General features: G+C 46.6%; 2 protein-coding genes across 8 annotated transcripts in view; one reads left to right on the plus strand and one right to left on the minus strand.

Moving 5' to 3' along the window:
- Positions 1–6,399, plus strand: part of LARGE2 (LARGE xylosyl- and glucuronyltransferase 2) — a 23,565-nt gene extending 17,166 nt beyond the window's left edge. For both annotated transcript variants that reach the window (XM_074543038.1, XM_074543039.1), the window contains 13 exons: positions 211–467; positions 855–937; positions 1,205–1,332; positions 1,747–1,914; positions 2,071–2,175; positions 2,427–2,539; positions 2,646–2,771; positions 2,919–3,074; positions 3,183–3,346; positions 3,624–3,902; positions 4,243–4,389; positions 4,519–4,714; positions 4,823–6,399. In XM_074543038.1, the coding sequence (XP_074399139.1) occupies positions 211–467; positions 855–937; positions 1,205–1,332; positions 1,747–1,914; positions 2,071–2,175; positions 2,427–2,539; positions 2,646–2,771; positions 2,919–3,074; positions 3,183–3,346; positions 3,624–3,902; positions 4,243–4,389; positions 4,519–4,714; positions 4,823–5,020 (2,120 nt within the window). In that variant the 3' untranslated portion in view covers positions 5,021–6,399. The remainder of the gene's footprint in view (positions 1–210; positions 468–854; positions 938–1,204; positions 1,333–1,746; positions 1,915–2,070; positions 2,176–2,426; positions 2,540–2,645; positions 2,772–2,918; positions 3,075–3,182; positions 3,347–3,623; positions 3,903–4,242; positions 4,390–4,518; positions 4,715–4,822) is intronic.
- Positions 226–26,151, minus strand: part of PHF21A (PHD finger protein 21A) — a 139,899-nt gene continuing 113,973 nt past the window's right edge. For 4 of the 6 annotated variants that reach the window (XM_074543044.1, XM_074543043.1, XM_074543046.1 and 1 more), the window contains 5 exons: positions 25,247–25,410; positions 20,553–20,708; positions 18,849–18,924; positions 18,413–18,516; positions 226–16,540 (listed from right to left, as the gene is read on the minus strand). In XM_074543044.1, the coding sequence (XP_074399145.1) occupies positions 16,286–16,540; positions 18,413–18,516; positions 18,849–18,924; positions 20,553–20,708; positions 25,247–25,410 (755 nt within the window). In that variant the 3' untranslated portion in view covers positions 226–16,285. Of the gene's footprint in view, positions 16,541–18,412; positions 18,517–18,848; positions 18,925–20,552; positions 20,709–25,246; positions 25,411–25,478; positions 25,502–26,151 lie in introns of all 6 variants that reach the window. The other 2 variants (XM_074543047.1, XM_074543048.1) reach the window with 1 other exon arrangement.

The raw sequence follows: 26,151 nt of genomic DNA on the forward strand, positions 1-26,151 counted from the left end.
TTAGGCCTTGGGGTGGTTGCTCTGGCCTTGCAAGTCACTGCATGGGTCATCTCCAGGGACATCTCTGAAGATCAGGGGAACAGAGCTGAGATGTTGGCTGGGCGTTTGTGAGACATGCCTGGACCTCTCAGTTGTGGTTCTGCCCCAGCATTCAAACGTGGGCTCTCCTGGCCTTGCCATGCCCTTTTCATGTCCATATCTGTTCCACAGATGGCCGCTTCCTCCTGCTGCCACCCTGTCTGGGAGAGCAGCCGAGCCGGGATGTGGAGCGGGAGGCGCTGGCCTCACGTGTGCGCAGGGTGGAGGAGGAGAATCAGCAGCTCCGGCTGCAGCTCAGCCAGGCTCAGGCGGAGGGCAGCGATGGCAGCCCGCAGTGGGGGGCTTCTGCCGAGGACAGAGACCCCCCTGGGGGCGAGAGGAGCAACCACACAGCCTGTGCCAAGCAGCGGACAGTGCACAAGTGTGAGGTGGGTGATGGCACCAGCATGGTGGCATTGTGGATAGGGAATGTTGGGTGGGAGGCTGGGACCCTGTGGAGCATGGATATGTGAGCACCTCACCTGGCACTGCTCTCCCGATGCTCTGGCCGTGCTGAGGCCTTATCCTGGCTCTCCACAGTGCTCAGTGGGTGAGGGTATTTTCCTTCTCCAGAGGAGACCAGACAGGAGGAGTGGCAGCAAGACTCCTGTTCCCACTTCTGAGTTAGGGAACTCCCATCTCTCTTTGGGGCTCCTTCTGCATGGGAAGGTTTGGGTTTTGAAGCTTCTCCCTGTAGTGTGGTCCCAGGCAGGAGGTGACACCCCTGCAGGGAGGAGGTGTCCAGTCTCAAAAAGGCACCGTTTGTCTTTGGGCAGCTCCTTCACGTTGCAATTGTGTGTGCTGGGCACAACGCGAGCCGGGACGTGGTCACGCTGGTGAAATCCATCCTCTTCCACAGGTAATGAGGAGACCTTGTGCCAGCAGCCTGCTGGTTGGGGTTCTCAGATGAGCTACTGCAGGCTGCAGCAGGGCAGTGCTGCAGAAGAGGGGCTCTAGGACCTCTCTCTACCCTTTGTGCTTAGAGTGGCACAGTGGAATTTGTTTCCCCTGGAGGGTTTTTTTTCCACTTGCCCCCTCGGCTGATACCTGTCCATGGGTGGGATGGGGAACTATGTCCTCTTCATGCTGCTGTGATGCTGAATGTTGCTGTGCTTGGCCTTGGCAGGAAAAACCCCCTCCACTTTCACTTCATCACGGATTCGGTGGCCCACCAGATCCTTCAGACACTCTTCCAGTCCTGGATGGTGCCTTCCGTCCACGTCAGCTTCTACAATGCCGATGACTTGAAGGCAGGTGCTTGCCCTCCCTTTACCCTGTCCCAAGCCAATGCTTAGAGGGTCAAGGGGAGCAGCAGAGAGGGATGAGTGGATGGAGGATAAGTAACTTTTTCTTGCTGATCCCTCTCACCCCCTCCTCTTTCTGGGCTTGTTGCTGGTGCTGCTGAGAGGGGAGCCCAAGGCTGGTACTGGCAAGGTGGGGAAGTGCCTTGTGGTAGCAGTGCCTCTGTGGCAGAGCTGAGTGAGACACTGGAGTCCAGGTGGGGATTCTGGTGGCTGGAGGAAATGCTCTAGGCTTGGCTGGCTCCACAGCTCTGCATGACCCTTCTGTTGTTGGCCTCCTCTGCATGGGGTTCCGGGACACACAGCTGCCAGGGCAGGGGAAGGGCATGGCCATGCCTGGCCCTGAGGTGTGTTGCCTTGCAGCCAGAGGTGTCATGGATCCCCAACAAGCACTACTCTGGCATCTACGGACTGATGAAGCTGACACTTACCAAGGCACTACCCTCCAACCTCTCCAAAGTCATTGTCTTGGACACAGACATCACCTTTGCCACCGACATTGCTGAGCTCTGGGCTGTCTTTGGAAAGTTTTCTGGTGAGGATAGGGTGCCCCTGGGGCCCTGGCAGGGGGCCTTGGATGCTGGGCTCAGGGTGGCAGTGCCTGCCTGCCACAGTACCAGCACAGTGGGTTTGCTTGGGCCCTCTGGGCCCTCAGCAAGATGACCTCATCCACGTCCCTCTGTTTTCTCAGAAAAGCAGGTGATTGGGCTGGTGGAGAACCAAAGTGACTGGTACTTAGGCAACCTGTGGAAAAACCACAAACCATGGCCAGCCCTGGGACGTGGCTTCAACACAGGTGAGTGTGAGCTGCCAGGGTGGCAGGTGCAGCCTCATGGCACGTGCAGCTGAGGTGGTACTTGGCACAGGGAGACTGGGTAAAGTAGGAAGGAGGTGGGAACAAGAGGAGTGCTACAGCATCCCAGGGTTGTGGTGGGCACAGAGAAGCGGCATGTCCCAGGGGCTGAAGGCATGTAGGCAGCTGTGCCTCAGCTCTTTGGTGGCTGAGTGCTCTCTCAGTGACCCTGTGCCCTCTCCCCTGGCCCTCAGGGGTGATCCTGCTCCTGCTGGACCGCCTGCGCCGCCTGGGCTGGGAGCAGATGTGGCGGCTGACAGCAGAGCGGGAGCTGATGAGCATGCTCTCCACCTCGCTGGCTGATCAGGTAACTGTCCCTCCTCTGGGACAGGTTGGTCCTTCTGCATTCCCACAGCACTGCAGACACAGGGATCTTCCTCATCCACCCGTGCACTCACCTTTCTCTCTCCTAGGATATCTTCAATGCGGTGATCAAGCAGGACCCATCCCTGGTGTACCGGCTTCCCTGCTTCTGGAATGTGCAGCTCTCTGATCACACCCGCTCGGAGCAGTGCTACACTGAGCTCTCAGATCTCAAGGTGGGTGGGGTTGCTGCTTTTGAGACTGGGGAGGGCATGAAGGCAGTGCAGGCACTGGAAGTCTAGGGGAGTCAGCATGGGGTCTGAGGGTTTGGGGAGCCTGGTGCTGCTGACTTCCCTTACATGGGGTGACACACTACTGCTCAGGTGATCCACTGGAACTCGCCCAAGAAGCTGCGGGTGAAGAACAAGCACGTGGAGTTCTTCCGTAACCTCTACCTGACCTTCCTGGAGTACGATGGGAACCTGCTGCGCAGAGAGCTTTTTGGCTGTGCCAGTCTTCCCAGCCCACCCAGGGACCAGGTGAGGCTGACTGCAACTCTGCCCTCAGCTGCAGAGCTCTGGGCGGGCAGAGACCTCATGCAACTGCCCCTGGGGTTCCTAGTCTCTCTCACCTTCATGTTGTTGCAGTTGCAGCAGGCGCTGGAGGAGTTGGATGAGGATGATCCCTGCTATGACTTCCGCCAGCAGCACCTCATGCAGCACCGCGTCCACCTGTTCTTCCTGCAGTATGAGTTCCTGGCCTTTCCCAACCCCACCGATGTCACCCTCGTGGCCCAGCTCTCCATGGACAGGTACTTGCCAGTAGAACTGGTGGGAGGTTGGAACCCGCATCCACGCATCTGGATAGGATCTACAGCTTTGGAGCTACCAGGGAATCTCATTTCATCCTTTTCACGCCAGCATTTGGCAGTGAGAAACAACACCCCAAGCTGGGAACATCAGTTCTTCCTGCTCCCTCCTGAGTCGGGCATGACTGGCACACAGCTCTCTGGAGGCACCCAGTTGTGGGTTTGGTTCAGAAGCTGCCTCAGGGCAGGTCTGGTGCTCAGGCTGTGCCCTCTGCTCCAGGTTACAGATGCTGGAGGCCATCTGCAAGCACTGGGCAGGCCCCATCAGCCTGGCGCTGTACATGTCGGACGCCGAGGCGCAGCAGTTCCTGCGCTACGCCCAGGCCTCGGAGGTGCTGAGCGCCCGCCGCAACGTGGCCTACCACATTGTCTACAAGGAGGGGCAGTTCTACCCCATCAACCTCCTGCGCAACGTGGCCTTGGCCAACACGCAGACCCCGTACGTCTTCCTGACGGACATCGACTTCCTGCCCATGTATGGCCTCTACGATTACCTCAGGTAAGGCCTTTTCCAGCTGGCTCTTGCTCAGCCTGCTGGGCTCTCCAAGCACCAGAGTTTTCAGGAAATGCCCTGGGTAGCAGCTCTCAACAGGCAGAGCTGTTTCCTTTGTGTTCAACCTTGGGGTCCGGCCCTTATTTTTGTCAGACACCAGTAGGTGAGGAAGGAGCTGTGGCTTTGAGAGTTCCCCTGTTCCTTCTATCCCTGCATGGTACCACTGCAAATTCTCAAAACACATTAATACCCATATGGAGTAGTGGGCAGGCTAGAGGGGCTGAGGAAGGAGGCTGTGGCTATGTCTCACAGTCAGGGAGACCTCACACCGTTCCTACTACTACAGGAACTCCATCCAACAGCTGGAGCTGCCCCAGAGGAAGGCAGCTCTCATCGTGCCAGCATTTGAGACCCTGCACTACCGTCTGACCTTTCCCAAATCCAAAGCAGAGCTGCTCTCCATGCTGGACATGGGCTCCCTCTACACCTTCAGGTAGCATTGTCCCACCATCCGAGCAGAAGTCTGTGTGGCTTGAGGCTGTGCACCCCCTGTCTCAGAGTGGGGTAGCAGACCCCCTGCATCCTCTACTGCCTCAGTCTCCATTTCCATGTCTCCCCGTAGGTACCACGTGTGGCCAAAAGGCCACGCCCCAACAGACTACGCCAAATGGCGGACGGCCACCGTGCCGTACCGTGTGGCATGGCAGCCAGACTTCGAGCCTTACGTTGTAGTGAGGCGAGACTGCCCCAGGTATGACCAGAGGTTCGTCGGCTTCGGCTGGAACAAAGTGTCCCACATCATGGAGCTGGATGCACAGGTGGGTGTGGGGCTCCTGGCACCGCTGGGTGTTGGGGGCCCATGGCTGGGCAGTGACATGTGGGTGCCACCAAGCCGTTGATGGTAAGGGCTGCTGCTCTGTCCCCAGGAGTATGAGCTGCTGGTCCTGCCCAATGCCTTCATGATCCACATGCCCCATGCCCCCAGCTTCGACATCTCCAAGTTCCGCTTGAGCGCAGGGTACCGGGGCTGCCTCCAGACCCTGCGGGAGGAGTTCCACCAGGACCTGTCACGGCGATACGGGGCTGCTGCACTCAAATACCTCACTGCCGAGAGAAGCCTGTGACGCCTGGGGACACTGGGTGCGGGGTACAAGCAGCACACTGGAAAGGGAGGGCGCAGGGCCTCCCTCCTGCCTCTGCCCACCACCGCCGCCCAGCCCGAGGGAACGGAGTCGGCAGCGCAGCCTCTCCAGCCCACCAAAGGGATGCCTTTAGATAAGGTGGAAGACAACAGCTGCAAGAACAGGCAGTGCCTGCAGGTCAAGCTGCTCCAGCCTTCCTGTGTTACAGGGGAACCTCCCCATGCCAGGGGCCAGGGGTGGGATCTCCTCCCCTCCTTCTTTTAGCCGATGTGGATTCCCGGTCTTCATTAGTTCACCTCACCTTGAGGCCTGGCTCCTCCAGAGATCTGGGAGCTGTACCTTACTCTGTTCTGCCTCTGCTCAATGGCCCTAGGTCTCAGTCTGCAAGGCCCTCAGGGGCTTTGGTGAGTTGGAGATGAGGTCGTACAGCAACCCTTTGCATCCTTTGTGGAGCAGGCTCAGAGGAAGTGTCCCGGCACCCTGAGACGAGTGGCCAGGGAGTACTGCAAGTAGTTGGAGCCTTGGTTCAAAGCCAGATCAAGGCTGGCTGTTTAATGGAGGTAAATATTAATATTCCTCATCTGTATGGATGCAGTCTCCGGTGGAGCTGGCTCCGTACAGGTGGTGTGGGAGTCACCCAGAGCAGGATGAGCTCCCAGACCAGAATGGGCTGTCTGCTGTTGCCAGCAGTGAGCTCCCAGGATGGACCTCCCAGCTGGGAGCAGCCATGCTGGTGACAGATCCTCTCCTGTGCTGCTGTTGCCCCACAGGGCAGGGCTGCCAACCATCCCCAAAACAGCAGCTTCATGGGCCAGCAGAGGCTGGGAGAAGTTCCCAGTGAGGCCCACCCTGCTCCTCCCCAGTTCTCGGCAGCACAGTTGTTGCCATCAACAATCAGGGATGTGGCTGACACTGGACAAGAGGATAGCTGAACACTGTGAGGGAAGGAACCCCATGCTGGAGCAGCTTGACTGGACACTGTTCTATCGCTATCACACACTGGAGCACAGAGGATGCCTTGCATTCCTCACACTATTTAAATTATTTAATACTTTTCTCATAAGAATTCAGTAATTAGAGTTTCTGGGTTTTATTTTTAATCTTTTCTTCTTCCCAGATGATTTTGCTGGTGGCCCTAGAGGCTCTCCAGGCCAGCTGCTGCTGCAGTCTCCACTGTTCTCTTCTTAGCTTTGCTCTGGGCTGCAAGGGCCTGCTCTGTACAGGGTGAGGATTTCCGTCCATGGTGGGAGTGGCTAAGAGGAACCATAGAAAGTGCGGGGTATGGAAAGGGCACAAACGCCTCTTGCTTATTCTCTCTTTTTAATTTAATTTTTAAATTAAAGCTTTTTTATTCTTTTTCACATTCTTGTTATAACTGCCTGGTTATTAACTTTTTTCTGCTGTGACCCTGCACATGTCCCCTGGAGGGAAGGCAGCAGGCGGAGAGCAATGGAGGAGTAGCCCAAGGCACGCAGGTGCCCTGCCAGCTCTGAAAGGGCTGGTGGTGCTGGCTGAGGTGGGCTTAAGGCTGATGGTTCCTGTGCTGCAATGGGACCCCAGCAGCCTGCCTGCACGGCCAGCACCCCTGAACTGGAGCCTCTGGCTTAGCATAGAATCAGTTTAATCACACCGAAGTAGAAGAAGATGTGGTTTCATGTGGCAGTGCTGCAGCTTGTCCTTGAAAGCCTTGACTTTATAAGACTCTTGGGAATAAAAGCCAGCTCTGAGGCCCCACGGGACGCCAGCCTCGTTTCTGCAGGGAGGAGGACAAGGATGGTTTGCCAGGAGCAAGTGTTGAGGCTTTATTTGGGAAAGGGCTGTGAAGATATTGCTCATCACTGTAAAGTCAAGGCAGCTCCACCTCACCAGTCCCTAGCAGGCAGCTTTTGTTTAATGCAGCCCAAGCTCACGGATACTGTGCTGCTGCACTAAGCAAGGTCAGAGGGTTAGATCAGATGTAGACACTGCTAGAGCTGGGTGGAGCAGGGCTGAGCTGGAGCAGGCCTCCTGCAGATGACTCCTCGGTAGATAGGAGGCAGTGGAAATGCTGGCTCTGTGGTTGTTTGGGAGGTGCACTGGCATGCCTGCAGCAGGAGGGCTGTGCACCATCGTTTTCAGATAATCCTTCAGATAATCCTAGATGGTCACTAGCCCAAAATGTTCCTGCAAGGGTGGAGGTACTTGGAAATAAGCCCAGCTTGAGCTGTCTCCATGTGCCCTCTGCCGGGCAGCATCAGCTGGGAGGCACCCACAGAGTCAGAGCCAGAGAGATTGTCTGAACTGAGCACAGCCCCTTTTGGAGCTAAAATTCATTTCTCCTAACGTAGTGCCCTTCTCCCTGCCAAGAAAATGAGCCAGGGTGTTACACAGTCCTTGCACAGAGCCATGCTCAGACACCCCTCCTGGAGCTGGGGACTTGCTATGGGCACTGCTACAACCCCTGTGCCTGTGGGACCCACTGTCCCCTCCTGGTACATACAGCTAAGGAGACAAGATATTTTACTGTGTTTTATTTAGTAAAATGTTAAAATAAATAAATACAAATTGATCAGATGCTCTGTACCCCCTCCCCCCAACTTTAATTTGCTAAAATCTAAACACATTTGTACCAAAACTGAAACCACAAGGAACTTGAAGGCAGCAGATACTGCAGATCACTATGAGCATCAGGCTAAAAAAAATAGAGATATTTAAAAAACCCAAACCAGTTCACAAGTGGGTGTTCTCATGGTGTGATTCTGTGACAACAGAGCAGTACCAGTCAGAAAGGGCATTTTACAGCCGGGCCTGCAAGGAAGGGAGATTGGTGGGGAATGGTACAGCACAGGTGCCACTGGCTCATGGAGGACAGAGCCCGTGGTTTTGCCATTAGAAACCCAGCTGGGAGAGAAGCTGCTGTCATCCCATGCAGCACCAGGCCCGTGGCTGCAGGGACAGCACTGCCAGAACTGGGGGCTGTTCACCAAAATCCCCTGGAGAAATCAGACAGACTGGGGGAAGGAGCAGGCTCAGACACAGAGCCCTTCAGGGGGAGCTCCTGCTCCAGGCCCATGCCAGGACTCCCACTTTACAGCTCAGTCTTGGTGAAACACCAGGTGGGCATGGGGGAATGGGATGAAGCATGGCACACAGGTGGGGTGGTGGCATCAATAAATCTACAGAGATGGTGCTGCAGTGATTGCAGGAACATGAAGCCATGATTGAAGCCTGAGTATTTTCTCCTGAACAAGCAGAGGGTTGTTCACAACACTCCTGCCCTCAGCTGCAGACATGGGGGGTCTGCTGCAGAGTAGAGCCAGTCAGCTCCCTAGAGAAAACTGGGTATAGGCAGCCACCCCAGTGCTGCACCAGACCTTGCAGGTGGCTGCAGCTCACCACCACCTGTGTCCACTGCTGTTGACACAGCAAAGTTGTTTCCTTCCTCCACAGGAGCCTGGACAGGTCGGCACTAGCAGACTCCCCTGCTATGTGCTGTTATCTTGTTTAATCTTTGCTCAATGGAGTTTGGAACGCATGCTTTGCTTCTGTGGGGCTGTGAGAGGAAGCCAAGACATCTCTGACCATGTAAGATGGCACCTGGTGGGACCCTGCAGCTGGAGTGAAGCAGCTTGAGGGATATGACTGCTGCTGGCTCTGCAGGGGCTGCCAGGAAGCTTTTGCAGAAGCAAAAACCTTCCTTAAGGAGGGTCTTGGCTGCCTGTCACATGAGACATCAGGAGCAACTCAGAGACAGCATACCTTCTGGAAGGGAGAGCAGAGAGGTAAGACACTGCCTGGCTCTAGAGTCAATCACTGTTTTGATGTCAGTGATCATTTAAGTGAAGAAACATAAGAGACTATGATTAGAAATTACACATTAGCCCAGAACAAGCAGAAACGTGCAGCCTCCCACCACACCCAGCACGGGGCTTCTTTCAACAGTGCCTACCCCAGTGCCTGCAGCCATGGAAATCTGCTCTTCCAGAGTCAGAACTGCCAGTACCTGCCTTACAGAGGGGAACATGAGGCACAAAGCAATCTCTTTTCCTACCCAGCAATTCTGGCCCCACCTGAGACACCAATAACAAACTTGGATAACAAGCCCGGGGAACCCCTGCCCTTACACGTGCACAGCATGTACCCAGTGCTGCTGCAGTATCAAACCTCAGTGCTGGGGATCCAAAATCAAGGGTGGTCACAGAACACAGCCCCAGGAACTGTCCTGTGACACTGCCTCCCTTCCCCACCTAAGCTATAGCCCTAAGGCTCACTAAGTTCTGATTGCTCACTGAGAAAAGTGTTCTCAAACTACAAAGGAAACAATACTTCATTTGTTTTCCAACAGAACAGATGTAAGAAGGCTGGTGACAAAAGGGCAGGGATTGGTTGAGGTTTATTCTTGCCAGTGTAAATTTAGGCAAAAGAAAAAAGATGCAAAAGCTAGTGCTGAGCTGATTGATACTGCTCACTGCTGCTGCTGCCTTTCTGTGCCAGCTCTCCACCCGCGACAGAGCCACGCTCTCAAGGCTTTTGAGTTCCCCAGGCACTCCTGATAGTGAGCAAGTCCTTGAGTTCTTCTTCCTTTCTAGAACTAAGGACTGGGCTGAGTTTCTCCATCTGAAGCCTTTGACACCTGCTAGGATACTAGAGAGAGAAGAACAGGCACAGAGCTTGCCCCTGATTACACAGGAGAGCTGGGACAGCTGCTTTCCCAGGAGGGCGCCCCATGGTCTGGCTGCTGAGTGTAGCTGAGGGGCAGGCCCTCAGCTCCTCACAGGTTACATTGAACTTAACACATGTCCCTTGTTTAGATGCACTGGGGAAATGTCCCTTTCCATGTGTCCCTAAAGAAACCAGGTCCTGAGAAAAAAGGGAGGCATTGCTCAAACAGAGGGATTTTGGCACAGAACTGCCATATATGACAGCCCAGAGAGCAGGGATCTTCCACAGATACTCCAGGAGGTGGCTGAGAAGTACCTGAATCACACATCCTACTCCATATCATCTCCTTCATTCACACAGAACCCAAGACCTCTGGGAGCTGATTCTAGTTTCAGCTAGGCTCATTGTAACACTTGAACTAGGAAGGTGCAACTACAACAGCAGAGCTGAACCTTTAACTAGTCTTGGAAATGCTTATAGCCAAGAAAATGTTTAATTAATACAGTCCAGATTAGAGTAGGCTCTAGCTACCTCAAGGTCTGCTTGATCTGCTTTATCCCCATGTTGTAGCTTAGAAGTCAAATAGGGTTCTCATCAGGATAGGATCACTCAGCAGCAGAAGCAGAGCTAGGGATGTGCCTATTTCCTTTCCAATCTGCACCTAAGCAGCTCTTTTCTCCCACCACACCTGCTCCTTTTGGAATACAGACCATCCCATGTCAGAAATTGAGGTAGGATAAAAGAGTTTTGTTCTACTCTTTCCACTGAACTTTCAAACCCTGTAACTACAGGAATACCTATCTACTCAGAAGAGAGACCTGTCTCACTCCTGGATTTTTCCTACCCTCACTTTCTCACCTAGTATGGAGAGACCTCCATATTTTTTCTCTCTGTTCTGCTTTACTCCAAGTAATCTTTGTTTCCTTTGCTGCTCCTGCTTTTTCTCTCTTCCTTTCCATCTCCAGCCCTGTACCACTTCTCAAAAGCTTCTGTCCTTTAATCCGTCCCTTGCAGCATCCACCTCTGGCCCCAGGGAGATGGGAAGCCCTGACCTGGCTGCTCACATGAGATACACTCCAAGGACTTGCACAGCACACTGATTTCCACAGCAGCCATGCTCTTGGCAAGCCTCTGTTCTATTCACTACTCAGGTATTTCAGTAATACTGACAAGGATACAGACAGACTCTCACACAGGTAAGCTCTTGGTTTTCTGATACAAGTCCACAATTAAATTAACCTCTGGGAGAGGCATTTATCTTTTCATGGGCCTTTAATTACCAAGCTTACCAGTGCATGATATCAATAATTTTCTTTATTGGCAAGTTGATCAACTATGTGCTCAGCCTATACAAGACACAGTGATGCAGAAAGTTCTTGTCCCAGGTAAGAGACAAACAGGAGGGGAATGGGAACTAAGGGTAAAGGACAGAGAGACTCATAGTAGTTTTCAAGCATTCCATTCCATTCCGTAGGAGTTACAAACAGGACTGAGGCTTTAAGAAGAGAGCAATAATTTGCTCTCTGAGCAAGAGAGCAATAACCTGGAGACAAGACATCTGCAGCTCTCCCTTTTCCTGATCCCATCTGATTTTTGGGTCATTCTCTGCTCCATGTCTGACCACTGAAAACAAGGATCCAGCAGCATGTCACTGCAAGGTTTGCTCACACGTCCTCAGAGACCAGTACCTAGCTGGCTGATGGAGGGTTCTTTGGACCTTTTGCCTTCTGAATGCCAGAAACTACAGAATCCATAGTGCTTGGGAATGGACTTTGCTGAGGTAGTTTGTTGGCCAGGCAAGCCTAAGCGCCAAATGAATCAGCTGCACAACAAAACATCTTCCTCTTTCCCCAGGTTCCTGACTCCTACATACTCATCAGAAAACTCTTTGCAGTAATCCAGCAAAGTTTAACTTGCCTTGGATCTCCAGAATTCCAAGGGAGGACAACAGGAGGTGAAGAAGGGTCAAAACGATTCTAAAAGACACAAGGAGCCCTGCCCAAAGGGGCGTGTCCACAAGGAAGTGCAATACTGGAATTTTGGTGGTTGTCTGAACAGCTCACTGAGAGAGGTCCTCAGTAAAAGAGTGAATTTTGGTCTAACATCTTAATATGTTATTTTAAAACCCCATTTCATTAAAAGCATGTATTCATCATCAGTGCTTCAGAATCAAAGAGGGTGGGGGTGCAACCCAGCTGAGGAAAAGAAAAGAGAGAAACATGTGCACTGCAAATTCACAAATGTTTTTTGCTGTATCCACATGAGAGAGAAATGTCAGAGTTTATTTCCTGTACTGTGGGCTGCCACAGCTTGATGGGGCTAAGAGGGAGGTTTCACTCCAGGTTCTCCTGAATGCTGACCATGCTGCTTTTCAGAGCTGTCTCTGCAACAGTACAGGGAAGATGATTTGAAGCCAAGGAGGTCAGAATTAGGTTTCACATTTCTGGACATTTGGAATACAGATTTGCTTTCTTAAATCTAGCAAAGATAAAATGCAATATTATTTTTTCTGCCAACAATAAAACCAATAGATCCATCCATAAAATTATCACCCCTTTAATTTCCAGGTTTTTAATTCATATCCCCACTGACAGAAACCTGCTTGCAACATAGAACAAAGCCCCGTTTTGCTCATGCAAAGCATTAGTTCATCCTACCAACATGGTAACTCCTGGATAATGATGTCTTGGAAGAATCAGCCATGCTACTCACCCTACCTTCCAATCATCCCTAGAAGTATTGTTTCCTCCATGTTTTGCACAGCACCAAACCCACTGGCTCTGAACAAAGACAATGAAAACACCACTGATGATACCAATTCTTCTGGCCAGGTCACAGGCTCACTTTCCCACTCTGACCACAACACACCTTTCCTGCAGTTTAAAGAACAGCCGGAGAAGGGGAAAAGAAACTTCTGCAAGGCTTGCTCTATTTCTGAGCAAAGGAGCAGGGTGACTTCTTAAAGCCCTTAGCACTGGGCTGAGAGCCAGGACCATCTTTGATGTGATATTCCTTTGTGGTCTCATTTCTTCCCTTATAACAGAGATTTAAAAGCCACTTGTTTCCCACCAATGACAAGCAATGACATAAGAATTAGTTAATATCTTGATGGTGGTTTGGAAAAACAAAACCACAGACAGTGTGACAGCTTCCCAAAAAGCAGAAGTTTCAGTACAAACTCATTCTATCTCAAATATTACATGAGAAAAAAACCCCAAACCAATATGAACCCAAAAGAAAAGTTTGATCATTAAGCTGTCACAGTTTAAATTTCTCCCTTGATTGGAAGCTCTTGCAGCAGCTAGGATAAACCCCCATTTTCTTCTGTATTTAGCAAACACCAATTGCCCTTCCACCTTTTTGTTGGTAATTGGGGAGAGATAACCCAAATTCACTGTGTCTCCACAGCAGCATCATTGCCAGTGTCAGTGCAGCCTTAGGAATGCTCCTTGCCTACTGGCTAATACTGTTGCAGAGCCAGGAGAAAAGCATCCCAACAGGATCAGTGAGAGAGAAAGAAAACTACCTAAGCAGCATCAAAAAGTCTAAGATAATTTTTCTGCCAAGTAATGATTAACTAAAGGCATCCTTTTACAGTCTGGAACACAAATGCTGTAACAAAAGGGATATAAAATTTGTACCTATCTACTTGGGTTCTGGAGACAAGCAGATGCCTCAGGAAAGCAGTAATAGCTGTTTTAACATCTCCTGGCTGATTAACTTTGTGCAAATTTAAATATGGCTACTAGTGAATTTCATTCCCATCCTCTCCTGAATCAGCAAAGAAAACAGAAGGACTATTGAGTCTCCAGGCACAGCCTCCTACCTCCAAATAGTGCACTGCTTCCAAGAGAGCTCAGGTTAACCCAGAAGTAAGAGCATGAGAACCACAAAGACTCAGCACACCTATCCCTGGAGACGGTCTCTTAGCAGGAATGCTCAATGCTTCAGAAGATGCTGTTAAGAATCACTCAAATGTTCAGCTGAAGACCAACATGTTCCAAAAGGCAGCTTCTCTTGAATATCTCTGGCTGTTAGCTGATGGCTCATATTCTATAGAAGGCTCATGCTCAGTTTGTTTTTTCTCTTCAACCCTTGAAACAGACAGTCCTTTGTCTAAGTGCTGTGGGTTGCTGGCCTAGTGCTGCCCAATGGTAATACCCCATTGGTAACTGGATTGATGGAAGGACATTTTTAGTATGATCCATTTTGACAGTGTCTGCCCAGCTGTCTCCCTGCCACTTCTGCTAACTTATCCTCCCAGCTCTGCTAGTTCCAGAACAGAACTCACACACCAAAAGACAGAGTCAGGGTTATCATTGGTTCAGCTCAGAAGTGTGTGTAAGAGTCCTTTCCCAACTTAGACAAATGTAAGAACTCAGGATATCAGTTCTGAGCCCAGAGCTGAAAATAGTGCACACTCCTACAGAAGGAATAGAAGTCCTTAAAGGGCGGAAGGGCAACCTAAAGCAGCTCCAAGAACCCCACAGAAGCCCACTTGGCTGGGGCAGCAAAGAAACTGTCTCAGGCTATGAGGTGTCTAGAGTATTCACTGGCTCAGAAATGCATGCTTGAAATGCAAAGCTTTTCTATCTTCCACTATGAACTGAGCAGGTCTGCCTCACCACCCAACAATGCTCTCAAGGCCACCACACTGGGGACACTGCCTCACCTGGTTGTGTGGGCAGTGGCTCACTCTGCTCCCACATGAAGTAAGGAAGTAAAGGGAGTTTTCCTGGTACTTCCAGTGGAAATGGCCTTTGCCCAAACATGCAAATGCTGCAGTGAAACCAGACAGCTCTGGGACACAGAATCAGCACCCTAAACTGAGCCCGACCCCACAATCAGGAAGCACAAGGCAAGCTCTGCTGTCCAGAGTGAAAAGATTATACATTAGAGATGAACTTCTTGAACAAGAGGAGATAACAGAGGGTGATTTCAGTGCAACTCACTGTCTCTCATTCTCGAGCTCCAGTCAGTCTGTATCACAGAACTATGAATGCCTTACACAAGCACACTGCCAATTGCTTTTCTCTGGGTTACAAACACATGGAAGAATGGGAGAGAGATGGTAACAGCAGAGACAAGCCTGGAGATCCTCCAGTGGGATGAGATCCAGCACTGTAGGATTTGTTTCTCTTTAGACTTTAGCCAGTAGATGTATGGTAGAACCTATGGAAACTGTCCCATTAGATTTTAGAACACAAACACAGCAGAATGTCATCATAAATAAGCAAAGTCTGTGTTAAAAAATTCTAAGTACACAGCATTTTCTCCAGTTCTGACACCTTTTTAATAGAAATCACTTGTTTAGGAAACAAATAGCACTTTTGTAATTTTTTTTACAATGTTTCTTACCTTGATCTTATTTTAAGTAACACTAGGAAGACCTCAATATCTTTTATTTTCCTTTTTAATTTAAAAAAGTTGGTTTTTTTTCCCCCAGATACAAAGATTTTGCCCTTGCATAAAAAAACAGTGCCCAAAACGATGACACAAGGACTCACAAAGACTCACTGTATCTCACTGACACTATTACTTCTAATCTATACCATGCAAGGTCCCATCTACCTCTTTAATTAGACTGTCAGCCTGAAAAACAGCTTTTCTATTCCTTATTTAGTTCTTGTTACCAAAAGAAGAGAAAGGAAGTGAAAGAAAAGGACATTTCTCTGTTGAGTTCACACCATCTGGGTTATGTGCTACTTTGTTCAGGATACCTGTGTCGTTTATAAATACAGAAAAGGGATGGAATCTCATTTTCAAGTAATTGATGCACATTTTCTCTTGGGACACCTCCATCCAATGCTCCAAGCTGACCCTGGCCCTCTCTTTTCCCATTCCCAAAACAGACTTTCTGGATGAGCGTGAGGACCCATAGACTCTCAGGCACATGGTGTGATTCTTGGGGTGTCCTGTAGGGCCAGGAGTTGGACTCGGTGATCCTGACTCAGCATATCCTATGACTCTATGTGCTGGTTACTCAGTGAAAAGTCCATCTCCTTTCCTTTTGTACATCTCCTGTCTAAACAATAGTAAATACTGCTTATTTGATAGACTTGTCCCTTCTGGGCACTGGGATTTGATAATTTATATTTCTGGTTTTTTGGTTTAATAGTACTGAGAGTTTAGAAACAGGAAAAGCCCATAGGCTCTTTGGACTTGTTTTTGTTTTCCCCTAGCTAAACAAACTGTTCTGCAAATAGGAACTTGAAACCTGCTCTCCTCCCTTATCCCTGCTCCTCACCCCAAACAAAAATAAAACAAACCTATAGTGGCTGTGGAGGCTGCTGCAGGCACACACTGGTGTAAAATATAGAGAGAGTAAATATATTATTTCACTTGGCATGGTGCTGGCAAAGAACCCCCAGCTGGCACTATTCATGTAACATGATCCAAACTTCGCATGTACACACAGAATAAGAAGGATCGATTGGCAAACTCCGGTGCCGCCTGGCACAAGCATCTTCACGCTCTCTCTGGAACCAAAGAACTAAAGAATTCTGCACTTTCCAGAAGAAATCCAGTTTTGCTTTTCTAGAGTTTCTTTATTTTGCTCTTTCTCCTCGCCGCCACCTCCCTTGGCTCCTTCTTAACTTGGCTGTGTTATTTAGTCTCATCGCCCTTGTTACAGTTCACCATGCAGCTCTGGGAAGGGGAGGGGGCTAAGGTGGAGGTGGCAGCATTAGTATTGTTAGTGGAGTCCATGCCGTTGGAGATGGCTACTGAATTGACCTCAGAGTTTATGGGTTTTGAAAGGTCGATGCCTTGGATGAGGCGGATCAGCTGTTTTACCTTCTCCAAGGAGCTGTGCATCTCCTTCTGTTTTGCAAGGATGGTATTCTTCATTTCCATGCATTTCTACAGCAAAGCACAAAACCAGTAATAAGTTCGAGCTTATGAATGAAAGAAGGCAAGCGAAGGAATATGATGTTCACAGATCTAAATGTAAGTACCCAGAAAAGACTGCAGCTGCAACTTCACTTTTCCAGCCTAGAAGAAAAGAGTGTCTAGGCTGTCTTCAGAGGAGAATTCATATTTGCAGGCTGAGGAAATAAAATAGCTGTCACCTGGTATGGCTCCCTTTCATCCCAAGGTGATGGAGACAGCTCCATCCTTTTGTGTTTCTTTTGAAGGAAAACTTCCAAGTGTATGTTCTTACAATTCTTTCTATTAGTACTGCATTACTGAAATTTCTTTAACTCAGATCTGCAAGCTCAGGCATCCCACTGCAGCTGACTGCTGACAGTGTGCGTGCAAACCATTAATGGGATACAGCCTTTGCTTTCATATTTTAGCAGGAACATCACTTCCTTCTCTCAATAAGTAAAAGGGCACTTGAAAAGGAAACCAAACTCCTCTTCACTTGAAAATCTTATTTTGTGGCCACTTCATTCTCTTAGAAGTGGTAGTAACATAGCTAGCTCATCAGCTAAGTGCCAGGGCAAGGTAACTTTAAAAAAAGCCCACAGATGATGTTTCAAGAGTGAAAAACTGCTTATATGTATATTTGAAATTCAAAAAAATGAGAAAACAGTAGCTATGTCTGTTACATTCAGGTTTTTAGATGAAGATGGCAAGCTTCCTACATTTTTAAAATCTTTTTTCCACACTGATCTCTAGATACTGTTGGTTTTAGCTTTAATGTTTTCACATGTAGCTCATGGCATCATAATAACCCTAAAGCATCTAGACCTAATATGCCTGTTTTGGACAGGTCCAATATGAACATTCTCCTTGCCCACTGCCAATCCCTCATGTTAAAGCCTTGCATCTGCCTGGGTACACCACTGAGAAATGGTGACAGTTGTCTAGTACTGCTCAGGTTACACTCAGCTACTGCTAATCAGAAGGTGACAGTCCCCAGCACTGTTAGCCAGCCCCTCACAATCATTTTATTTGTATTGACAGCACTGAGGGGTCTGTAAAAATGGGACAATTTTGCTCTAATAGGCAAAGACAGGAAAAGTGCAGCCTGGAAAGTGCATCTGTATCTAAAAAGTCTGTAATTATGAATCCAACCTTACAGATGTTGCCACACAGGAGATTATATTTTCATTATGTGATACTGACTAGGGCTGCACCAAGAAGGGGCTCAAACTTTACACTGGCATCTCAAGAGACTAATCTGCACATTAAGGTGAGAAGAGTGACCAATTCAATATGTATGTTCCAATTACTGCAATAAACAAAGGTGGAAGCCAAGATTTCTGGTTTGAAGTATGACATTGTCTAGTTAATATCATGCAGGGGCACGTGCAGTGTCCAGCTGCTGACTGCCAAGGCAACACAGCAAGATCCTGAGAGTCAGCCACAAGGAAATGGTCACTTTTGCATCAGAAAGGTCTGGAGAGTGCACCAAGGCTGAAATTGTCACTATACACAGAGGCCAAACCATTCTTGTTAAAGTGAGCCACTAGAGCTGGACTCCATCTACTGCCCACAGACAAAACCACTCTGGGTCATTTTTGTCACCTGCTGATGTTATATGTCACCATACACCTACCACATGTTCAGCAAGGATCATGTGTGAGAGACTCAATGTAAGCATATGTTGCTTTAATTTCATTCCTGCTCCCCAAAGTCCTAAAAAGCAAATGAAAGTACTCACTCAATTCTAAATAAATCCAGTGGATGACAGGTCTAGTAGATGGAGTTGCTCTATAATAGTTTTCTCCCTGCATTGTGGCACCAGAACACAGGTCAAGGGTTATTTAGGAGGACAATACTCACTGTTATAGAATTGCTGAGCTGTTTGACCTTCTGCTCTAGTTGTTCTCTTTCCTGTTTTAAATCTGAACTCCATTTAAGTAGTTTCTGTTTTTCCTCTTCTTTTGCTGCAAAACAGAATATTAAACAGAATATTTTAAGTATTTCTCTTACAATAGTGGATAGAGGGTCTAAACTGCTTCATGTAAAGAGGGGAATTGTGTTTAAACCAATGCTTAACAACTTGTGCACTGAATCACTCCCAAAATTTTACCTACATACACAAGCATGACAGGCTTAAGAAATATTTAGACTGCTATTTTCACTTCACTAGTGATTAAGGTTATTTCCTTTTGTATGACAAAATTTCCTTTTGTAAAGGAAGCACCCTTCCATCCCACTCCAAAAATAACATCTTCCATTATTAAAAGTGAAAGAAAAGTCTTCATCATTTTCTTACCTGCTTTATATGCAATATATGAATGAACAATTGCTAAAGTTCCTGGCCATGGGATTGCTTCCTCCTTCTTTAGCATCTGAAAGAAAATTTTCATAGAGATTTAGCTGGTAAAAAACCTACCTCAGAGAAAGCAAAAAGGAGAGAGAGAAAGAGAGAAGGACTGAGGATTTTCTTTCATGGCTGTCATTAGCCTCAGTCCTGTTAACATGAAGCTTCACAGACCTGATCTGAGATTTAACAGAGGGAATTATTCACAACTGTATTGTGGCTCCCACAAAGCAAGCCTATTTCTTACAAATGTCAGCATTTTCCTAAATTCCCTCCATAGCCACAAATAAAGTCTGCTAATGATACTGAACAACTTAAAAGAGGAATGAAAGGATAGTATATCTGAACTCAAAACTTGCCAGGAGACATAAACATTACTTCATGGTTCAGTCAAATTGCTGATCTTAGTTGTTCTAGGAAAGAAGTTTTCATGCTGCAGCCAAGTCTCTGCACCCTACATTCAAACATCACACTTCTGGCTAATAAAACATGAAATTGTCCCATCACTCCTTCTTATCAGAATCATCTTAATAGACTTGTCTAACTCTTTTATAAGTGTAAGCACCATTTATGTCTTTCAGACCCTCCCTACATTTTGCTTCCTAACAAACTTTAAAAGGAAAGACACATATTTTTACTACAGGATCAGAGTGGTGTCTCAGAAGACAGAGGACCTGGTCAGTTTGCAGTGAAGTTACTCAGATTTCCTCCTTAATTTTGTTGGAAGCTGTCACAGAAACATGAAGAGGAGGGATAAGGTGGGAGTAGGCAAGAGCAGGAGTAGCCAAGTCAAATACTCTCTCCTCTCTGGCAACTACTGACCAAGTCACTTGAGTTTTGCATTTTCATTCTTTTGAGCAGCACATCATAGGTCAGGCTGTTTTCTCATGCTACCACTGGTGCACCAAAGGCCATGTGGCTGACCGAGCAATGAGCTGTGTTAGACAGGACACAGCTCCAGACTGCCTATTATCAACAACCCTTCGCAACTCCTAGAGCTCCAAGGAAGGGTTAGGAATACAACAGTTTACTTCTTCATCTTGTATGCAATCTCAATGCAATTATAAACAAAATATTAAAATATAACCTGCTCACTTCAACTGTACATTTTCAGAGAATGATCTAGAAGGAAACTGTTCACCTATACTCATTATACTGATGCTGGATGATATTATTGAAGAGATCACTGAAGACAGTGATCAGACCTTCTAATGTTTGATTTATATAAGCAAGCAGGGGCTTATATTTGCTCTATCTATTGAGGTGGGCTTGTGCAAATGCTTTATTTACTTGTCCAGAAGAATATGCTAATAACTTTTGAAGAAACAATGAGCTTAAAATGAACAGCAGAATTTCTATGGGTGGTTGATAATCTTTCAAAAAGTCCGCATACTTTGATCCAGAAAAAGAGTAAAAAGATAAGGGTAACAAATAAAGACCATGAATTAAGAAGCAAGACCTGACAGTTTTGTATTAGCACACATTCCAACAGAGGTAATAATTCAATGAAATTCACACAAGTCTTGCTGCACATGAAATAGATTTGTTCAGTGTCAGGCTGTCTTGGTCTAAGTAACCCAAGCAATCTGGTTATTTTCTTCAACACCAAAAAATTTTCACATGCATTGCACATAACTCCCTGTCTGTCAACAATACCTGGTCTTGACATTTGGGACAGATCCACATGCCCTTAGGAATGGTTTTCAGAGGCGGGTCCAGGCAATCCAGGTGATAAACACGTGAACATGTGTCACACATCAGCAACTGCCCGCTTTTTCTGCAAACACTGCAAAAGTCTTCATGGATATCACCCTACAAAATTGAGGGGAAAGGGTTTGGGTGAGAGAATGCAAGAGAGAAGGCAAAAAGTGAACTTTGGCATTTGATATCTACATCTTAGTTGAATTCAAGGTTTACAGCACCAACTGTTTTTAAGGTGATTCCAAAAGGTCAACCCCTTTTTAGACTGTGAAACAGGAAAACCATGCCAGATGTCAGAAACACTGACATCTCTCCTCCCAAATATTCTTCTGTCCTCCCAAGGCAAAATGGTACAGCAAACACTTATTACTATAGCTTCTCTTAACTACTGCTACCCCATAGCCTTTCTTCTTTAAGATTCCCTCTTTACCCTGATCTTTTTATTTGCCTGAAGTGATGAGCTACCCACTTTCTTAACCCTCCTGATTTTTGGATGTAAGCCCAACTCCACTCCCAGAATGCTGATTAGGCTGTCTCTTGCCAGTAATAGTATGTAAGAAACCCCAACTGAGTGACTTTAAAGAACACTGTTAAATATTTAGGCCACCTTTAAAAATGAAACTGTAAGGAAAAGGTGTTGTGCTTCTAAATGAAAAAGAATAGAATGAATTAGGTTCTGAGACAATTCTTTTTACTTCACTTAGGCTTCCTCAAGTTGCACCAAAAAAGATGTGACTCAAAACTTTCTCATTGTCTACAGAGAGTGGATTGTTTCATCACTAACACAGACTGAGAGCTTGGATGAAAGAGTACCAAGAGAGATTTTCTAACATTTTTTAAAAGAAAAAATTTGGAAAAATGACTAGCCATGTCTTTTAAAAGAACTAGGTTTAGTTACTATTGCATTTCCATCAGAGAGAGTTCTTTTCTACAGCCATTAACATCTCAAAAAGGCAGGTCTGATTTTTGTTTCTTCTTCTCTCTCCCCTCCTGTTTTGATTTGATTTTCAGATATTTGAATGAAGAGGCATGATAGAAAGGTGGCTCAGTGATCCTAGAGGAAGCAAGGGGCACCCCACCCGCTCCTCCGACCACCGGGCTCTCCTGGCAACTCCACATGTCCAAGGCCCCATCTGGTGTCTGAAGTGCACCCTGTCACTGACTCACAACAAAGTTTCACACACAACCAGATCTGCAAGACTGCAATCGTAAGATGTGTGTGTGGAGCAGAACTGTGGGTACACACTCTCCTGAATTAAATACCAGCCTATGCAAGGTTTCATTTTGGCACAGATCGTCTCTTCACACGTGCAAACAATTTCTATCAGTTTGGAGGGATAGCAGATTTGGCCATGCACTCACATATTAAGGTGCCAGAAAAGAAAAACTACAGTAATCTCTACTATGGATGACATAATACACATGTAAGAAGAATGACACATGAGCAATCTGCTCAGGTTTCTACTTCCCAGTTCTATTGCTGATGTGGCCCTTCTTCAAAGGGAAAGTTCTTCTAAATTCCCAAAGTTAACACTGATTTCATGTTTTGTAAAGGATCAATCTTCAGTGAATTTTCAGTGCCATGTTTTGGGTCCCTAACGCCCTGGGATAGTTGAGAGCTGAGTTAGGGTATTACTACACCTTTAACACCAAAGAGTTCCTCAGTGTTAAATGAAGACCTAAATGAGTGACATTTTATGCTTCTTGTGAAGCGATGTGCTGTAACCAGACTGGGAAGAACTTCTTTCCCTCCATCCTGCATTCTCTGAGTACAAGGAAAAGGCAGCAGGCAAGAGATATCATATAAGCTAAAATAAAATCCTCTTCAAGATAAGGAGAAGTTTAAGAAGGGAATCTCTCATTTTAGAAAAAAATTTCTAGAGAATTATGTATCTTAAGATGCATTAGTTGCCACAGACTACACAACGGCTCTTGGTAAGAAAGTGCAAAATATCGGTGTGCTGAAAACCAAACCTGTTATGTCTCATATCCTGCAGAAAGAGCCCTACAAAAGAGACACATATGCAGTTTCTTCTTAAGCAGAGACATTTAGAAATTTAGACCCAGAATGTCCCAAATTCAAGTGAGTGCTGAAAAACCTGTAGTGATACAGGTGACCAATGCACAGTGCAGCTGAATGCACAGAGATGCCAACACACATGCCCAGAAACCACAGTCCTATTTTTGGTAATGCAAAATTCAGGACAATTCCTCAGAGTTAGCAACTGTCCTTACCAAAACCCCAGTCAGTGTTTGACTCCAAAGAATGGCCCCAGGTCTTATGGACAGTTCATAAATATATGCATAAAGGGAGGGCTGGTATTGGTGTTGTGCCATGCACCCACTGATCTCAGCTTCTGAAGCAGCATTGTGTAGGCAACAGCCAGGCAGCTTAGGCTAGGGCAGAGCTCACTGAGGCTGCTCAGACATGCTACAGCCTGGAGTGACCAAAGAGTAATTTCAGAACTGATACCATAAAAGGTGATTTAACGTCACTTTCTGCTCTGCTTCCTCTTCACAAGGGACCAGGGAAGGGTCCCACAAGGGAAAATAAATTTAAGCTTTCTGGACAGCTAACAGTTTCATTTATTTTGATAAAGTGTCTAGAGCAGTGGGGCCTGGCTTTAGGCAACTGAACCGAATAATTCAGTAACAAAAGCAGATTGTGTGCTTGAGTTTGAAATATCTATACTTACATGTACATTTAACTGGAATAAAATGGGAAAACTAAATATTCTGCAACATTTGTTCATGATCATATAAATAAAGATGATCACAGCGTATGATGTAAGTGAATTAAATTATCAGAAGTTATACTAATTCTGGCATATTCTAACTTTTATGGGCTTGACTTTGCAATCTGAAAGTTCTACAATGCTCCTCTCAATTGAAACACTGTTTTGATATAAATGTTCACTAATAAGAAGGCATTTTGTGACCAAATACTTGAATCATCACTAAAACAGAGTTTTTTGCACAATTCTTATTGCTGTGTAATTGACCTTCAAAGGCAATTGCTATTTTTGGGGTGAATGTGCCACTACTGCATGAGGGAGAACCACACATAATCAAGTACCTCATAAGTGGCTCACATAACCATTTGGCAAGACAATTGCCAAATTGGAAAAGGGAAAAAAAAGGGAGAGAAAAAAAAAAGAGGTTTTGCTCAATCGTGCATTATTTCCTTCCTTTTCCTAGGTTCTAGACCTACTTTCTACCGCTTCATCCTTATCACCAATCCTATCATAAGTTTCTGCTTCATCCTCCCTTCAAAATTTCTCCCTGTAATTCAGAGAATAACATTTCAGGGAAAATTCAAGAAGGTTGTTCTCGTCCACTGTGCCTCATGCCAAGTGCTTGGCCTGATTTGCAATTTTCATAGGCACTGCAGAAATAGGGCAACAACTCATCATACTCTTTTGAGAGCTCTTACACAGTAGGAAAAGACTGAGCAGTATCATACACATGAGAGATGGAAAAGACCCCCACCACATTATCCAGTCCTTCTCTTGGGGCCAGGGTAAACTATGTGCTCTTCGGCACATTCGCAAGTCATCTGTACTTCGTATTTTTAAAAGTCCCCAGAGATGGAGCTGTCCCATCATATCCATGAGGGGCTATTCCACAGTCCCATTTATTTGGCTGTCAGGAAAGGGTTTTTGCAGTCATGTGTTATCCTGCTCTAAAAAATGACTGTATAAAAGAGAACCTTGTAATTCCACATGTATTCCCATTCCATCCATTGTATTCCCTGGCAATCTGAATTGCATCTATTTATTTCAGTGCTTCAGACACACTTGCACTACTCCAAATCCTGCAGAACAAGTACAGTTCAGAGGCAAGGAACTGGCCTCTATTCCTGTTCTACGTGATCAGTAGAGTTGGTCTCTCAGTCCATGTACTTACAGTGGTGCCACTAGACAGATGAAAATAAAACAACAACCCAGCTTTTCCTTAAAGGCCATTTCAGATGGTTGGGCCTCAAGTATATGTGACTGTCTTTTCTAAAAGAAGAACTGCAGAAGGAGAGTGTAGCACCAGTGTGAAGAAATAACCAAGCACCTTTTGATTCTTAAGCTATGCCTGTAAATACCAGTCTTCTAAAAGCAAGCTCTTAAATGAAAGTACATTCCAGCTCCCGAGGACTGTTCTACCCCCACTGAAAAGTCCTACACACTTTCTGCCAAATCAGTGCCACAAATGCTGCTCCTGGCTGTTCTGCATGATGAAGCAGTTTCCATCCTTCTCTCATTATAAAAACACAACTTTTTGTTATTATGGCCAGTAACTAATACTTTTCATTCTCTTCTTCCCTGCCCACCCCACACACCCCCTGGGCCTTTTCCATGGATGACAGATTCAATTCAGTCAGACAAGATCGCAGAAACTACACAAAGGAAATGAGCTCATCTAGCATGCCTGGTGCCTCCCAATGTTTCAATCCACTGAAGGAGTTATAAATAAAATCTCATCAGGATAACAACACAGGTGCAGGAGGAAAAAAGGATGTTAAAAAATGCTGGACTGTTTCACTGCACTGAATCAGGACAAATGATGAGTGAGATTAAAGAAACAAAACCTGCAATGATTTTCCTTGTGCCTGTTTTGAGTAACTTTCTAACAGTAACCCCTCCCCAAGAGTTACTTACGTCTGTGGAGCTGGGGCTAGGCAGGGACACAGGCTGAACAGCTGCGGGAAAAGTAAATGTGCTCTCTGTCTTTTCATTTTCAGGGGAGTCGGGATAACTGGAGAGAGGGGACGTGGGGGTCAAAGCCCCGAACCCCAACACCGTGTTGTATTTAGGTGGACGACCTACATATTAACAACAGGGAACACAAACGAAACAAAAAAAAAAAGAAAGGAAAAATGATCTTACATACCTTTGGCCAGTGGTCCTCATTGGCTAGCGTGAAAAAGGAAATGATGTAGCACAGAGAGGAAGTTAATATAAAAGTCATAAGTGGAAGGACAGAAGCAAAGATTTAAACATTTTTTAGAAATCTTTAAGTAGAATTTTGCAAGGAAAGAACATTTAAAAGATGTATTTCAGAAGGAAACAGAAATAAGCTCTGTAGAGGGTCAAAGAATTATTCCCACAAAAGCAGCATGGGGACAGTTGCTACTCCTAAAAATGAGGCTATTCAGTTTTGAGGGGAAAAATGTTGGCATCGAAGCTCCACAGAAGCTACAATAACTACTAGCAAATCCTTTCTGCTGTTATCCCACACCTCTCTATCTTTCTAAGTGCAGGCATAAATCTACACAGAGGTTAAATCCTTTATCAGAGGCCAACACTCACCACCCCCCTACTTTTCTTCTCCATTTTTTAAACCTCTCAGTTCTCAGATCAGCACTTTCTACCCTACCGGTACATTTTTAAAATTAGGCTACCTAAGAACAGGTCTTGTTTTCTGACCCATAAATAATATCAGTTTCAACCTATCACTGGTCTTTTACTGTAACCCACTCCAAATTCTGTGTTCTTATTAGACTTTCTCAGCCAAGTATGTTTGATTATGCACAATGCCTAGATACTCCTTTAGACTAGCAGAT

Source organism: Zonotrichia albicollis, chromosome 6 (genome assembly GCF_047830755.1).
Source record: "Zonotrichia albicollis isolate bZonAlb1 chromosome 6, bZonAlb1.hap1, whole genome shotgun sequence".
Classification (NCBI taxonomy): domain Eukaryota; kingdom Metazoa; phylum Chordata; class Aves; order Passeriformes; family Passerellidae; genus Zonotrichia; species Zonotrichia albicollis.